This window comes from Saccopteryx bilineata, chromosome 4 (assembly GCF_036850765.1).
Source record: "Saccopteryx bilineata isolate mSacBil1 chromosome 4, mSacBil1_pri_phased_curated, whole genome shotgun sequence".
NCBI classification, from domain to species: Eukaryota; Metazoa; Chordata; class Mammalia; order Chiroptera; family Emballonuridae; genus Saccopteryx; species Saccopteryx bilineata.
The window spans coordinates 174,398,943-174,414,542 of record NC_089493.1 but is presented as its reverse complement, the minus strand read 5'-3'; the positions used below and the strand labels follow the sequence as shown (position 1 = coordinate 174,414,542).

Below are 15,600 nucleotides of genomic sequence, written 5' to 3'. Positions count from 1 at the left end.
GATTTGGTCTGGGCCATGCAGGCAGGAATCCAGTTCCCAGGGAGCCCAGCCGATTAGGTGCGGGGGATCAAGAAAATGATGGTTGAAGGTCCCGAGAATGAATGTCTTGAGCCTTGAAAAGCCCCCAGACAAATGTCTCCTCTGCTCTTCCATTAGACCAACAATTCTACACAATTAACGCTATTACAAATGGACAGAGTTTGAAGTTTTCCCTCTCCTTGTTCTTAACTGAAACAGGAAGGTGAGTGGATCTGACACAGTCTGCCGCTCACCTGCAATATCTGTTGCAGCCCCTAAAGGGTCCCCTCCTTCCAACATCTACCTTTCTGCTCTCGCCCGAGCTCACTGCTGGCTTTAATCATTTCCCCGAACGGCAACACTTAGCATAACCCCCTCCTGCTCACACCTCATCAAGAGCTCCCCAGGGCAGGACACCCGTTTCCTTTGTGACACAGACGATGAAAGCTCCACAGGCTGCACGCACTCCCTGTGGCTTATCCCCCATTCCTTTGTAATTCTATCCTCGGGGTGGGCAGGCGAGAGAGAAGCCGGGGAGAGTGGTACCGAGGGAACTCGGATCCCATGCTAATTCATTAAGAAAGGCGATCATTTACAAACCGTATTTTAAGCATTCGCTTTTTTTTTTTTAATCGAATGCTTCCTAGCACCGAGCTCTTTCCTTGCATGAATCCAATTATCCCCCACGGGCAGGCAGGAGATCGTTGTCTCCATTATGAGTTGAGGAAACTCAGACTCAAGGGATTAAGTGGAAGGAGTGGAGTTGTGCTTCAAACCCCTGCCACCTGACACCAGAGCCATGCACTCAGCTCCCACATTATGCTGCCTCTATTATTAGTTACAAATCGAGCCACACAGAGACTCTCAGGGACTGAGACACACCCAGGGAAGGACCTGGAGGATAAGGTCCCTCTCTTGGGAAGGACCTGAAAGGTTCCATCTAACCCAGTGGTAGTCAACCTCGTCTCTACCGCCACTAGTGGGCGTTCCAGCTTTCATGGTGGGCGGTAGCGGAGCAACCAAAGTATAAATAAAAAGATAGATTTAACTATAGTAAGTTGTTTTATAAAGATTTATTCGGCCAAACTTAGCAAAAATCCGACATAAAGTACTTGGTAAGTCATTATTATTATATGCTTTAACTTGCTGTAACTCTGCTTTATAAATTTTATAAAGTAAAGTTACTTCCCTACTTTATAAATCACCATTACTGTGGAACCAGTGGGCGGTTAGAAAATTTTACCACTAACAGAGATACAGAAGTGGGCGGTAGGTATAAAAAGGATGACTACCCCTGAGCTAACCTCTACCTGCTTTTCCCGATTTGCACCCTCGGCACATTTCTGTGCCTTTACCTACTCTGCCATTTTCTCCACCTGGAATGCCGTACCCAGTGCTTCTGAAGTTCCTGGCTAGAAAGTGTCCCTTGAGCCCTCTGGTCTTTTATACACTGTCTTTGATGGACAGTGACCAGGCATGACCTCCTGTCACAGGCACTGCTGATCACGTCTTATTTTCTGTGCCTCGCTCGGAGATTCTGGGGTCCAGGGGCTCCGAGCTTCTTTGTAACCCCTCGTGGCTGCACCTGCTCACTCACTAGAGGCGAGGAAACAGGACCCTGTCTCTGGTTTCCCAGCACACTCCTAGATCAGCTTTCTTCTTGGTTCGAGTGGAGCTAAAAAAAAAAATTTCCCCTTGGTTTCATATCAGCAGGATCTGCTCTGAGCAAACCCTTCAACAAGAATGGGCAGGAAGAGTAAATATTTATTCTACAAATGAATAAATCTGATTCCATCTTCAAAAGAAAGCTTTAGTATAAATTATCATAATTTCTCCAGTCTAAGATGCCCATGCTCGATTTGAAGATGTTTTAGCTATTAAAAAAACAGCTTTTTGGAAAAAAAGAAAAAGGAAAAGGAAAAAACATATCAATAATAAGATATGTTCTGATTTTCTTTTCAAATTGTAAGTGAAAGTTTATTTAGAAAGTTAAAGGTAGTAGGAGTCAGCCTGGGCTGTGCAGGCTCAGGAAACAAGTTACAGAAGCAGAAGGGCCTGGGAGCTTAGGAGAGAGAGAGGCAGAGATGACGCCCGGGGGTGGGGGGGGGTGGACATGCTCTAGCACCACACATATTCTGACTTTTAAAGATATGTCTTGGTACTAATGAAATTTAAAAAGTATGGTCCAATTCAATTGTTGTTTTCTTCTTTTAGCTCTGTTGGTCTCAAATAAAAAGCTCCCAGGCCTTGACCAAACCACTGTCGAGCATGGGCAGGTATCAGCTCTGTACCCTGGCCGAATCCCAGTTCTGCATCCCTGTGGGCTGCTGGGTCAGGGAGGGCATGTCATGGCCTCCCACGCACCAGTGGCCCCAAAGCCAGGGGACAGCAGAGGTAAGTCTGTGCTCTGCTGATTGCTTTATGACAGGGGTCCCCAAACTTTTTACACAGGGGGCCAGTTCACTGTCCCTCAGACTGTTGGAGGGCCGGACTATAAAAAATACTATGAACAAATCCCTATGCACACTGCACATATCTTATTTTAAAGTAAAAAAACAAAAGGGGAACAAATACAATATTTAAAATAAAGAACAAGTAAATTTAAATCAACAAACTGACCAGTATTTCAATGGGAACTATGGGCCTGCTTTTGGCTAATGAGATGGTCAATGTCCGGTTCCATATTTGTCACTGCTAGCTGTAACAAGTGATATGACGTGCTTCCAGGGCCATGACGTGTGCATCCTGCGTCACCGGAAGTAGTACTGTACGTGAGCGATGATGCACTTTGCGACGTCTCACTGACCACCAATGAAAGAAGTGCCCCTCCGGAAGTGTGGCGGGGGCCGGATAAATGGCTTCGGAGGGCTGCATGCGGCCCGCGGGCCGTAGTTTTGGGACCCCTGCTTTATGACCCCATTAGTGGTTCCGTGGAAAGCCAACTGAGAATTGATCATGTGACGTCAGGCAAGGTGATGCGCATCGGTTCTTCCAGTTGTAAAATGAGGGGCCAAGGGTCAGAGAGGTGGCTTTCAAGTGCTGTTCTGACCGAGCCTGGGATCTGCGTGGCTTCATTCGGGGCTGCCTTGGAAGCAGGAGAGGTGGAGTGGGCCGTGCTCAGTGTTCTCATTGACTTTACCCGAAGCAGCTCTATTGCTTAAAATTTTGTTTGCGAAAGGATTCTGGGGCTAACGGTAGTTTGAAAAACACTCGTAAATGGCATTCTTCCAACGCTACTCTTGAACACATACTTTTGTATGGTCTGAGGACAGTGTTTCATTCCTTCCAGGACACACCCTCAGAATCCTGCTCACCACTGTGCTCCAGGCTGACACTCCCAACTCTCCATGTTCAAATCCAGCCGTTGGCAAACTCTTGTCTTTAGAGGACTAGATAGTATGTATTTTAGGCTCTGCAGGCCATATGCGACCTCAGTTGCAACGAATCCAACTCTGCCCTTGTAGGGAGAAAGCAGCCACAGACAATGCATAATGAACGGGCATAGCTGTGCTCCAATAAAATCTGATTTACAAAGAGCGGTGGCAGGCTGGATTTGATCCACAGGCTGAGGTGTGCAGATCCCTGCACTATAATACTCTGACCTGACAGCTGAGGAAACTGAAACCCAAGAGGGGATTCAAGGAGTTGGGTTTGGTTGGGATCCCTGCCTCCCAGACAGGAGTGCAGTTTCACCCCCTGCCCCCCACCCCCCGCCTGACTCCACAGTTGAGGGAACAGAGCCTGGAAAAGACACGTGCCCACGTCTCCCTCTCAGGAGATCAGTTTTCCCCCAGGTTCTTAGAGGGCTATAAAAAGCCGAGCTTGCCTCCCGCAGGACTGGCTGTCAGTAAATTCCCCAGAGCTGGAATGACCGCAATGTGTTGCCACATTCTGCCCCCGCTGCAGCCTGACAACTGTGTCAGGGAGAAGAATCCTGCCTGGCTGGCTCTTCACCTCCACCCCGGCCTGGGTGTGGCGGGATTCCCAAATGGAATTTTCGATGGACGACAAACCCTGCCTGGGCCCTCTGGGGGCAGCCTCTGTTAATTCCAGGAGAATCAGAGCTTCTTGAATTCTAAACACCAGAACTCCTGGGGCCACTATAGTAGTATAAAGGGTAAGAAACTCAACCACACTGGCAGCTGCCCAGCCCTGTTGTTCAGATCCCTTTTCCCTCCCCTTTTGCTTGGAGTCCTCCCTGCCCCCACCCCGAAGTCTTCACCTGGTAAGTCCTTGTGGCTTATCTAACAAGTCCTTCCTAGTACTGACCTGGGGATGACTGACGCTCCAACACTCACGGAGAAGCAGTGCAAAGAAATGGTAAAGAACTTAGGTTTGGAGGTTGGCAGGGTGGGTAAATAAACCTTTCTAACCCTCACTTTCTTCATCTGTAAAATGGGGAAATTTAAATATTTAAAATTACATTATATAACAAATCTGTAACTATGTAATGAAAGTAACTAGCAGGAAATAAGTTTAAAATTCAACAGGGGACAGTCAGGATAAACATTCCCATTGGATTCCCTTGGTGGGGGGTGAGGTTGTAGTGTTGAAGGGAGATACAGATCACAAATACATCCGAACCCTCACACAGCCTGAGCCTTCTCACCCCAATGGGAGCCCCAACGAGGCCTTCACAGGGGCTGTGCTCGTCCGCCTGCCACAAAACCAGACGTTGCCCCAAACTACAAAACTTTTAATAATACAAAATTGCATTTTGATATTTACAGTTCAGAGACAGGCCCTGTGATCTTAGAAAATAGAAGCTACACACTGCACAGACACTCTGAACTCATAGCTGCAGGCAACATTTTTGGATGGGATTTCTCCCTTAATAAAATCAATGGCATATTTTATGGATGTAAGGGCTAACCTGCCTCAACTTCTGTGCTTGTTGAGAGGATTAAGTGGCCCGACATACACATGTAAACTGCCCGAGTCACGGTGAGCACTCATTGGCTATTATTATTAAACATCTGCTATGGGTTAGACACTGGAAATGAGATGAAAAGACAGCTTCAAACTGTAGGACTCATCCCTACACAGAGGAGGTATACAAGTTAGTGCAGTGTAGTCTCCTAAAAGAAGGTGGAGGTAACTGAAGTCAGAGAGGAGGTTGAAGGGTTGGCAGGGAGTTTTCATGGGATGTGATGCTGAGTGGTCTCTTTCAGGGAGGGGAACAACAGAATCATCTTTTTGAATGTCACTTTTTTTTTTACACATCTGTCCAGCGGGAAGAATGTCTCAGCTGTCCACTTCGTGGGGCTTTTGTCAGAGTTGAAAGAAGCCACAGGAGAGAAGCACAGGGCTGGGAGGGCCCCTAGAGAAAGGGTTGTAGTGGTCAGTTCTCCGAATACTGCTCCTGTTACCCAGGTTCCTTCCTGCCCAGAGCAACCCCCCAGTGCATGACTGCTGAGCAAGATTATATGTGATGACCAGAGGCAGCCAGGGTCTGAGCAAAGCATGCCGTGATGCTCAGCACCCCTGACACAAAGCCGAAATGGACAGACAGAACCAGCCAATATGAAAATGCTTATAGATGTTAGAAGCTTATATGTTCCCATACTGCAGAAGAGCGTGGGTGAGCCAGGGCTGGGGGGTGGGATTTCTGCTTCCACGCCCAGATCCACTTCTGGCCCTGTGTGCTGGGACATTTATTGGGGGGTTTATCTTCCCAGGCTAGTGTCTGTGTAACCTTATGGCAGAGTCCGTGGCAGAGGGCAGGGCGGGGTAGGGAAGGAGAAGCCTCCCAGTAAACACAGAGCATCTTGGGATATTTGGGGCAGCAGTGTATACAGATATATTGTGAACTATAATAGGAAATCTGCTTGGCTTTTTAAAGATAAAATGAGACATTTCAGAAGGCTATTTTGGTCCCACTTGGTAGAAAAGTGTGAAAGACAGGGAATCCTGGAAGGTGTCTGAGCAGGGTCGAGGGTCATGGTAAAAGCTGTGCATTAGAACAATCAGACTCAGACTCACTTGGGAGCTTTGCAATAATTACACAACTCTCTACCTCAGCCCAGACCCCCTGATCAGACCCATCACGGACTATATTTTCAGTAGGCTCGCTAGGACATGATTCCGAGCCCGCTGGATTCCAGGACCACTGCTGCAGACACAGTAGGAGTGGTCCTGCAGGCAAGCTGGAGAGGCGAGAGCAGGAAGAGCGAGCCCTGCAGGAGATGATGGCCTATAGAAGACGCTGTCCAAGACACATTCTTCAGTGAAAGTCAGTAGGATTTGGAGCCTTACTGCATAAGGGATGAAGGCAAAGGAAGTGATGAACAATGATGATGTCTACGTTTCTGTCCCTAAAATGAGGATCATTGAAATGGAGACTCCTGGAGTTGGAAGTGGCCACATCCAGTTTCCATTCTGTGCATGTTTTTCTTTCATTTATTCATTGTCTCAACAGACATTTTTTTGAGCACCTACTGTGTGCCAAGCATTAAACTGGGTGCTGGAGAAAGAGCTGTGGGCAGTGAGAAGCCCTGACGTCACAGAGCTCACAGTAAAGCTAATTCAATGCTACAATTAATTAGAATTGTGTAAATGGCAACAAATGAGAAATATAGGGTGCTAGGAGCACCTTAAAAGGGAGCTATAGTTTGGGAGACTAGGAAAGATGGCCTTCAAGAAGTAATGTCTGAGCAGACTGCTAAGGATGAGTAGCAGTTAACCAGGTAAAGGTACAAAAGCCAGTGTGAGGAGAGCCCACAGTAAGAGATGGACAGGGGCCCCAAGTAAGTTTGTAACAGATAGGGCAGGACCTTGAGGGCCACCACAGGATCGTGTCTATTTCTTTCTTTTTTTTTTCTTTTAAAGTGAGAGGCGGGGAGGCAGAGAGACAGATTCTCTCATGTGCCCCAACTGGGATCCACCTGGCAAGCCCCTTACCAGGGGATGCTCTGCCCATCAGGGCTGCTGCTCTGTTGCTCAGCAATTGAGCTATTTTAGCACCTGAGGCAAGGCCCTGGAGCCATCCTCAGCACATGGGGCCAACTTGCTCCAACCATTCAAGCCGTGGCTGTGAGAAAGGAAGAGAGAGAGAGAGAGAGAAAGAAAGAGAAAGACAGAGAAGGGGAAGGGGTGGGGGAGGGGTGGAGAAGCAGATGGGTGCTTCTCCTGTGTGCCCTGGCCAGGAATCAAACCCAGGAATCAAACCCAGGACTTCCAGTTGCCGGCTGACACTCTACTGCTGAGCCAACTGGCCAGGGCCTTTTTCTTTTCTTCTCTATAAATTTTTCCATTGATTTTGAGAGACGGGGGGGGGGGGGGGGGGGGGGGGGCATCAATTTGTTGCTTCACTTACTTGTTTCATTTAGTTGTGTACTTATTGATTGCTCCTCATATTTGCCTTGACCGGGGGTCAAACCAGTGACCTCTGGTGTGCCGGTCGTTGCTTTGTCCACTAAACCACCCAGCTGGGGCTTGAAGTTTATTTCTTAAGAACATTGGGAAACTACTGAAAGGTTTAAGCATGATCAGATCTATAGTTATTTTTTTCTTGAGAGAAACAGAGAGAGAGAGAGAGAGAGAAGAAGCATCAGTTTGTGTACCAGTTCACTTTAGTTTTCTCATACGTGCCTTGACCGGCGTGCTCAAGCTGAGCCAGTGACCCCTTGCTCAAGCCAGTGACCTTGGGCTCAAATCAGTGACCTTGGGCTTTAAGCCAGCGACTTTTGGGCTCAAGCCAGCGATCCCAGGATTACGCTGATGATCCCAAGCTCAAGCTGGCAACCTCGGGGTTTCAAAGGGCCCTCAGCATCCCAGGTAGATGCTCTATCCACTGTGCCACCATTGGTCAGGCCAAATCTATAGTTTAAAATAACTGTCTTTAATTGCATTAGGCCCTCTTCCCAAATTCCATCCACAAGCAGAGATAATTCATAAGTCAATTCAAATCTATTATGTTATATATATTTAAATAAAAGATGAATGCTTTAGGTTGAAGTATACATTCCTAGAAGCCCTATTCTCTATAACTTGCAAAAGGGACCTGCCTATGGAAAAACTGTGAATATTAAGTGACAGTTGTTCTTAACCTATATAACTACTGTGGTCCTCACAGAGGCCATTCTATGGCTTCTCCGACTTGTGGCTAATCAACCTCTGCTCCATGGTGTCCCTGGGCAACTCCAATTCTGTTATCAAATACCTCTTTTCATCTGAATGCTTCTCCTAGATTGAGCCCAAATAAGCCTCTGTTTAACTTTTGCATAGCTTCCTGGAGAGTCTATCACTTCTACAGGGTTGATCCCATGTGCCCCCTTCAAATTCAGTCTTGTTCACAAACAGCCCCATTTCCTTCAATAGCTCCTCACATGGTTGTGTTGCTAACAGAAAAAGAGAAACAGGAAGGGTCATTAGATTTGGTGATGGACAAAATGAGTTCAAAATTGGGTCGCTTGGAGGTTGAATTGACCTCCGAATGGAAATGTACCACAGGCTGAAGGTAAGGCAGGAGTAACTCACGGCCGAAGGTAGACACTGCGAGCCCCCTCCTAGAGGGGCTTGTTCTCTACAAGAGTGAGTGTCGTCGTGGGGAGATAGGGGAGAGAGAGAGGAGCAAGAACCATGGAGGATGACAGCCAGTGAGCCAGAGGGAAATACAGGACACAGCAATTAGTAAGCACCCGTCACGGGCCAGGCACTCGCAGTCAGGTACTGCGTGACGGCCTGCCCATGTGAGCACATTTCAGTCTCTCAGCGCGGGGTGTCCTTGCTGCTTTATAGACTGAGGGAACAAGACTGAGTTGGGTCACTTGCCTTAGGGCAGGAGAAGCTGAGGCTATGAGCACGTAGGACAGAGGGACTGGGGGATGGGAGAGGCAGCGCAGGCTTCCTGGAAAGATGGAGTGGTGGCTATTCAACCTAGATCTATTCAACTTGATTCCAAAAGCCACGCTGTCCCATCTCTGCAAAGTTGGAGAATACATTTAGAAATAAATGGAGGGTCAACAGAGCTATAAAGAAGTCCAAGAGATAGGACTTGGAATAGGTGAAGATTAGACAAAATGGAAACCATTAGTAACCCTTAAGAGTGGGCTTTCAGCAGAAGGTGTGCTTGGAGGTGACGCTGCAGTCAATGCACGAGAGTGTGGGAAGGAACAGGAAGCTGTGATTGCTGACCATTTATTTGAGAAATTTGGCCAGGAAAGGAAGGAGGAAAATGTGTAGGGGAGGTGGGGGCATGTGTATGCGTGGGATTAATTTTTTTTTTTTTTTGTCCAGTTGCAAGCTTTTCTTTTTTAAAAGGGTAAGAAGGGTATGAGAAGCTGATGGTATCCCAAAACAGGATTGTTTTTCCAAACCAAAGATCAGACTGGAATAATGATATGCTTTTGGCAGAGGCTGGGGAGGGAGGAACTTGTTTGGCAGGGCGCTCACCCACATGAGAAGGGGGGCTTGAAACTGATATTTGAGGGAGAGGCAGAAAAGAAAAGGACTAAAATGGAGAAGCCAAACACTAGGGAGGCTGAGGGGGACAGGGCCGTGGAAGTGGGGCCCAGAGACCAAAGAAGCCCCCACGAGCAAGAGAGTGGTGTTAAATACCATGGCTCCATATGGCTACAGATGCCCACTGCAGAGTTTGGCTACAATTCAAGTAATTATATTTGATAAATGTAACATCATCATTTATCATTTATTGAATACTTCCTAAGTGCTAGCTTTTCCCATGACATGCCCAGTGAAATGAAAGTAAAGGTCAGAGAAATGAAGCAATTTACCTGATTCATACAAGATTGTACAGCCAGAAAGTTACAGTTAGACTCAAGCCCCAGCTTGTCCATTCCCTGAATCACTCAGTTCTACCAAGTCACCAGGCTGTTGAAGGTGACATGTTTGGATGGAAAAAGATGAGTATGGATGAATATTCCTTCAGAAGGATAGTAACTGATAGAAACAGTGGGGAGAATGAACTTGGATGTCAGGGAAGAGGTATGGGAATTCACAGCCACAGGGACAGGCTCATCAGAAGAGTAGCTACAGGCAGCTTGGTCAGTGGAAGCTATGGATGGGGGAAATGTGGCTTTCCGAATAATCTCAAAGCTGGCCCATCAGAGGGCAAGACACAGTTAGATTGGGTTCTTCTAGCATCTCTTGAATGGTAAAAATTTCATTAAATGAAGAGCAGAGGCCCTGGCCGGTTGGCTCAGTGGTGGAGCGTCGGCCTGGCGTGCAGAAGTCCCGGGTTTGATTCCCGGCCAGGGCACACAGGAGAAGCACCCATCTGCTTCTCCACCCCTCACCCTCTCCTTCCTCTCTGTCTCTCTCTTCCCCTCCCGCAGCGAGGCTCCATTGAAGCAAAGATGGCCTGGGCGTTGGGGATGGCTCCTTGGCCTCTGCCCCAGGCGCTAGAGTGGCTCTGGTCGCAACAGAGCAACGCCCCGGAGGGGCAGAGCATCGCCCCCTGGTGGGTGTGCCGGGTGGATCCCGGTCGGGCACATGCGGGAGTCTGTCTGACTGTCTCTCCCCATTTCCAGCTTCAGAAAAATACAAAAAAAACCACACACACAAAAACAACAACAACAAAAAAAACAAAGTAGGGGCTCAAAAAAGTATAATTAGAGTAAGCCCAGTATGTGGAGGGACCAAGCAGAGCTCTATAAAGTGATGCCATTATGTTCCATATGGTTTTAAATGATTTTAATTATTACAACAGCCAGCATTTATTGAGTGGACCCCACGGGCTAAGCATTGTTTGAAGTATTTTTCATGCAGTTAATACTTACACCAACCCCAAGGAATAGGTATTCTCAGTATCCATATTTTATTCTCATATAAGGATAAGTTAATTACTTGTCCTGTAGAACTGGTATATTAGTTTATAGCGAAGGTGTTACCTTCACCAATGGCTGCTTCTCTGCGTATGAGATTCATGAATTGGGAAATCCTGCTAGAACGAATTTCATGATAATAGAAGTAGTTTCGAAGTCTGTTACTACATCATATGAATCCTGCTTTACTCATGCGAAGACACATATGCTGTTAGAACACCTACGTCCATTCTCCAGTCAGTTGACTTCGATGATGTAATTGCTACTGAAGATCTGAACAGTGCAGCCACAGCGCAATGGGAGGCGCTGGGGCTTGTAGCAGGAATGTCTGCGCTAGGGCTTGGGCAGGGTAGCTGCCATCGTGCAGGCAGTCAGAAGCAAGGTTAAGATCAGGACATTAGTTCTAACTCAGCTCTGTTTCTCTCATGGTGCTTGACTATTCAAGTTAATGTCAGTGGCCCTGCTGTTTAAGGACTGAATTGTATCGCCTCCCACCCCCATTCATATGTTAAAGCCTTAACCCCCAATGTGACTGTATTTGGAGGTGGAACCTTTAGGGGGATATTTAAGATTAAATGAAGTCATGAGGATGGGGCCCTAATCCCCTAAAACTGGTGTCCTTTTAAGAAGAAGAAGAGACACCAGAGCTCTTTCTTCCTCTGTGTATGTAGAGAAGAGGCCGTGTGAGGGCACAGTGAGAAGGTGATTGTCTACAAGCTTGGAAAAACGGTCTCACCAGCAGCCAACCCAATTGGCACCTTGATCTTGGACTTCCGGCCTCCTGGACTGTGAGAAAATAGATTTTTGCCATTGAAGCCATCCAGCCTATGGTATTTTGTTATGGCAGCCCTAGCTGTCTAACCTACCTGCCAAGCCTGCTTTTATGACGTGGGGATTAGAGACAGTACCTGATCATAGCCCCTAGCCCATCTCTTGTTCCAAGAGAAGCTGAGTGTAGTGCCTGGTGCGTGGTAAGAACTTGGTGATTTCAGTTGTTACTAATACTGAAGTGTGCTTTCCTCCACAGCACCTGGGCACGACAACCCCTTTCTCCACACGGTAGCACTCCCCACGTGGCAGGTGCAAGGTTGAAATGAGACCCACACTTCGGAAACCTTCCTTGACAACAGAAGAGTGTGCACACCCCCACCTGGGGACAATGGTACAATGAGAAAGTTCTGCTGGAATGATTTTTCAAGTCTCACATTTTATCTTAAAAAGACACACAGATTTGGAATTCTAATTAATATGTAGCCACCTCTGCCTTTATTCATAAAGTGTTCCCAATAATCTATCATGGGCGGACTACTACAGCCGAGGATCTAGACAGATAGCCTGGCCCGAGTGCCCGTCCACTTTCCTTGCATTTTGAGAAGGCCTTTACAAGTCACGAAAAACTGTTCTGATGTGAAGACTTAGTAATATATACATATATTTTAAATCAGCATGACAACTAAGCCTGAAGTGCACTATATAGTATGTTTTATATATTAATTAACTAATGGAACCACTATTAGTGAGCGCCTGTGTGCCAGGCATTGTGTCAGCAGAGTGACCACCTGGATCCACCCCAGCCTTCTAGAAGCACACAGTAGGGCAGGAGAGGTAGATACTAACTCACTAACAGGTAGTGGGAGAACCAAGGCTTAGCCGTGCCACATGGTGCTGAGAACTGTGGGAGAAGGGAAGGAGCTTCAGAGAACCCACCTTTGGGGAGAGGGTCAGAGCCCAGGAACAGTCAGAGTCCCAGCAGCTTCCTGGGAAGCCCAGCTCCCTAGGAAGCATGCTGTGGAGGCGGCCTTCTGAAGTGAAGCAGTGGTTATTTAAAACTAAGTGAATTATTGTCCCCGTTGGTGTGCCTGAGGGGGACAGAGTCTTCTTTCCATAATTCTGGGTAGGCTAGTTATGGAATTTTGTACTGGGGACCAGACAGGGTGGAATTTGACAATTTGTGTGTATGTGGGGGGAGTGTCGGCGGGTAGGGGTGGCACTCTGGTTGACATGTATGATGTGAGAGGACGGGACAGAGGACTGAGGGACATTAGAGGTGCCTCTTCTCTCTTTTTCTTTTTCTCCCTGGCAAGTATGTATATTCTTTGCAGACTGGTCTAGGAGTCAGTTAACAGTGAGAACTGCTTTATAAAGCTTGAGCTGGGAGACAGGGATCCCTAAAGCTCTCTGAACTCTGCCCTTTTTTTAGGGGAGGGTACCCAGACACCTGTTCACACACATGTCCTTGCCCTGTGTCCTCCTAATTGCTTCCACATCCCTTGTCACTCCTCTTCCCCCGTGGTGGCCTCAGCACAGTAAACAGGCAGATGGAGGAAAGGTGTAAGATTATTGTAGGGAGGGGGGAGAATTTTCCAATAATAACAACAAGAATAATAATGCTTTTGTTGTTGGCTCCACATTCACCAGTTAAACAGGTGTATTCAAACCTGTGATCTCTTTGGATCTCAGAGGTCAGGCGTTAGGACCCTGGTGTCCCAGCCTTAGACACAGTTCCCAGGTCCAAACATGCTACTTCTTTACACACTCCTGCCCTTTGAGCTGTCTAAACCTTTTCTTAAGCACAGCCCCCTGTGAACACGGCTCTCTTTTCCATGTCAGCTCCGATTTCTGCAAGCCCCCACCACTTGTGTGAATTTCTATCAAATACACTCATCTCCTGAGAGTTTAAGCAGGAGGAGGCCTTGGAGACTATCTAGTCCAAAGTTGTCACTAGCCCAGAGAGTAGAAGGGACTGGGCTAAGGTCACAGAGCTTGTCAGGAACAGAGCCAGGGCTCAGACACCCACGCGTGCCTGCTCTTCCTCCTCCCAGGGCCCGCAGCAGCTGCAGGCTTCCGTCTGCTAGGGCTCTTCCCCAAGCTCACCGTGGTGTCTTCACATGTCCGGTGTTTCTGGGCTGTAACCTGTTACCTTTATTATACCCTTTCTGCGGGGAGTCGGGAGGGAAAGCCCGCCGGGCACAGGAATCCTGGGAGGATTCTTTTATGAAGTTAGGACTATGAGTGTATGAAACTTGGGTTTTACACACAGGAGGCCACTCAGCCCCAGGACTAACAGACACCGGGCTGCCTGGGGCAGCGGGAGGCACCCGCACACACAGCACCAGGCCTTCCTCTCACCCCACCCCCGCACCACTGTCCCTCTGTCCCTCCTCCTCTCTGGCCTCCAGATCGCCCGGTTCTCCCTTCCCTACCCCGCGCAGCAACAAGTGCGGCTGCTGCGGCTCCTCTTACCCCGGCTTCGGTCCATGGCGCTGGCCAATCCCTGGGGCGCGCGGCGCGGGTTACGGTGGCTCCGGCGGGGCTGGCGGCGGCGGGCGCGCTGCGCTCTCCAGTCCGCCCCGCGGGAGCGCCCTCCGTGCGTCCCCTCCCCCAGACAGGATGCTCGCTAGGCACCCCCGCCCGCCCCTCCACGCCTCTCCCGGAATAGACCCGGAGCACGCCTCGCCCCCTGGGCCGCGGGCCGGTGTCCCTTGTCCCGCACACGCCCGTGCCACGCCCTGCCTTCCGCACGCCCTCCACGCCCCTCCCGCTGAGGCTCAGAGGACTCACTTTCCGGTTACCGCGCTTTCGTTGCCTCGCCGCGCGTCCCACTCCAGCCCTGATCAAGGCGGTGTTATGATCTGCTTGCTCTCCGCACGTGACGGGGGGCTCACTATCGTATCTCTCAGCCTTGCCTCTAGACCAGCGATTCTCAACCTGTGGGTCGCGACCCCGGCGGGGGTCGAACGACCAAAACACAGGGGACACCCCCGTGTCACCTTCCCCTGTGTTTTGGTTGTTCGACCCCCGCCGGGGTCGCGACCCACAGGTTGAGAACCGCTGCTCTAGACCATTAAGACGTGTATTTTTCTTTTCCCGATGGAATCAAAACCTCTCTCCCTGAATCTGCCACCCGTTTCCTGGCTTTGGGTTTATTGTCTCCAGTCTCCAGTCTTTCCTGAGGACCTTCTAGTGCCAGACAGTGGACTGGGCGCTATTACAGGGTCAATAATGACATGGAGGAGTAGTGAAGTAATAATAACAAAACAACAATACTTGTGCAAAGGCAGAGAGGGCCTGGGATAGAGCACCCTCAACTTTCCTGCTCTGGGAATTTTTTCTGCGCGGCTTTTATGGGCAGTTTGAAATTAACGCTGGCTTTGTGACATTGCATGGATAGTTTGTTTAGTGTGTCTGTGTGTGAGCACTCAGGAAATGTGGTGTGGTGAAAATGTGGGATGTGAGTCTGAAACCTGTGTTTGAGCTCTTGCTCTGTTGCTTTCTAAACATGTAATTTTCAGCCCATGAGGCTCGCTTGCTCGTCTGTGCTGGGGGGATCTCGTAATGACCTCACAAGGCTGTTTGCAGGGCAAATGAAATGATGACATAAACCCACTTTATAAACCATAAATAGCTATAAAAATGTGAGCCATTATTATTTCTCAAGTTCCTCTTTGTTGCTGCCCACTTTTCCAATTTGAAAAGGTCAGTTTAAATTCTAAAGCAGACAACCAACAATTTACAAGTGGATACAGTTGCAAAAGTTCCCTGTTTGAACTCTGAAACACTTGGCATTAAGGCTATAAATTGTAGTTAAGTTCCCAGGTTAGCAAGTTAATACTTTAAAAAATATAATATTTCATTTGTAATAATTTTAAAAATAAAGGACATAACTACCGCAGCAGATGGAGGCTTGGGTAGATGAACTTTCAGAATCTTTGGAGGTCTATCAGAGAATTGGAAAAGTCAAAGGGCTAAGAAAGATTTATATGTATCTGTAGAAGAATCTGTGGATTGGATGAACTGA

The 15,600-nt window shown here is 48.2% G+C and overlaps 1 protein-coding gene across 1 annotated transcript in view; it reads right to left on the bottom strand.

Annotated features, from left to right (window-relative positions):
- Positions 1 to 14,258, bottom strand: part of AFAP1L1 (actin filament associated protein 1 like 1) — a 67,353-nt gene extending 53,095 nt beyond the window's left edge. Inside the window, exon 1 of the mRNA XM_066272951.1 lies at positions 14,046 to 14,258. Coding sequence (XP_066129048.1) covers positions 14,046 to 14,061 — 16 coding nt within the window. The 5' untranslated portion in view covers positions 14,062 to 14,258. The remainder of the gene's footprint in view (positions 1 to 14,045) is intronic.
- Positions 14,259 to 15,600: the final 1,342 nt, after the last annotated feature.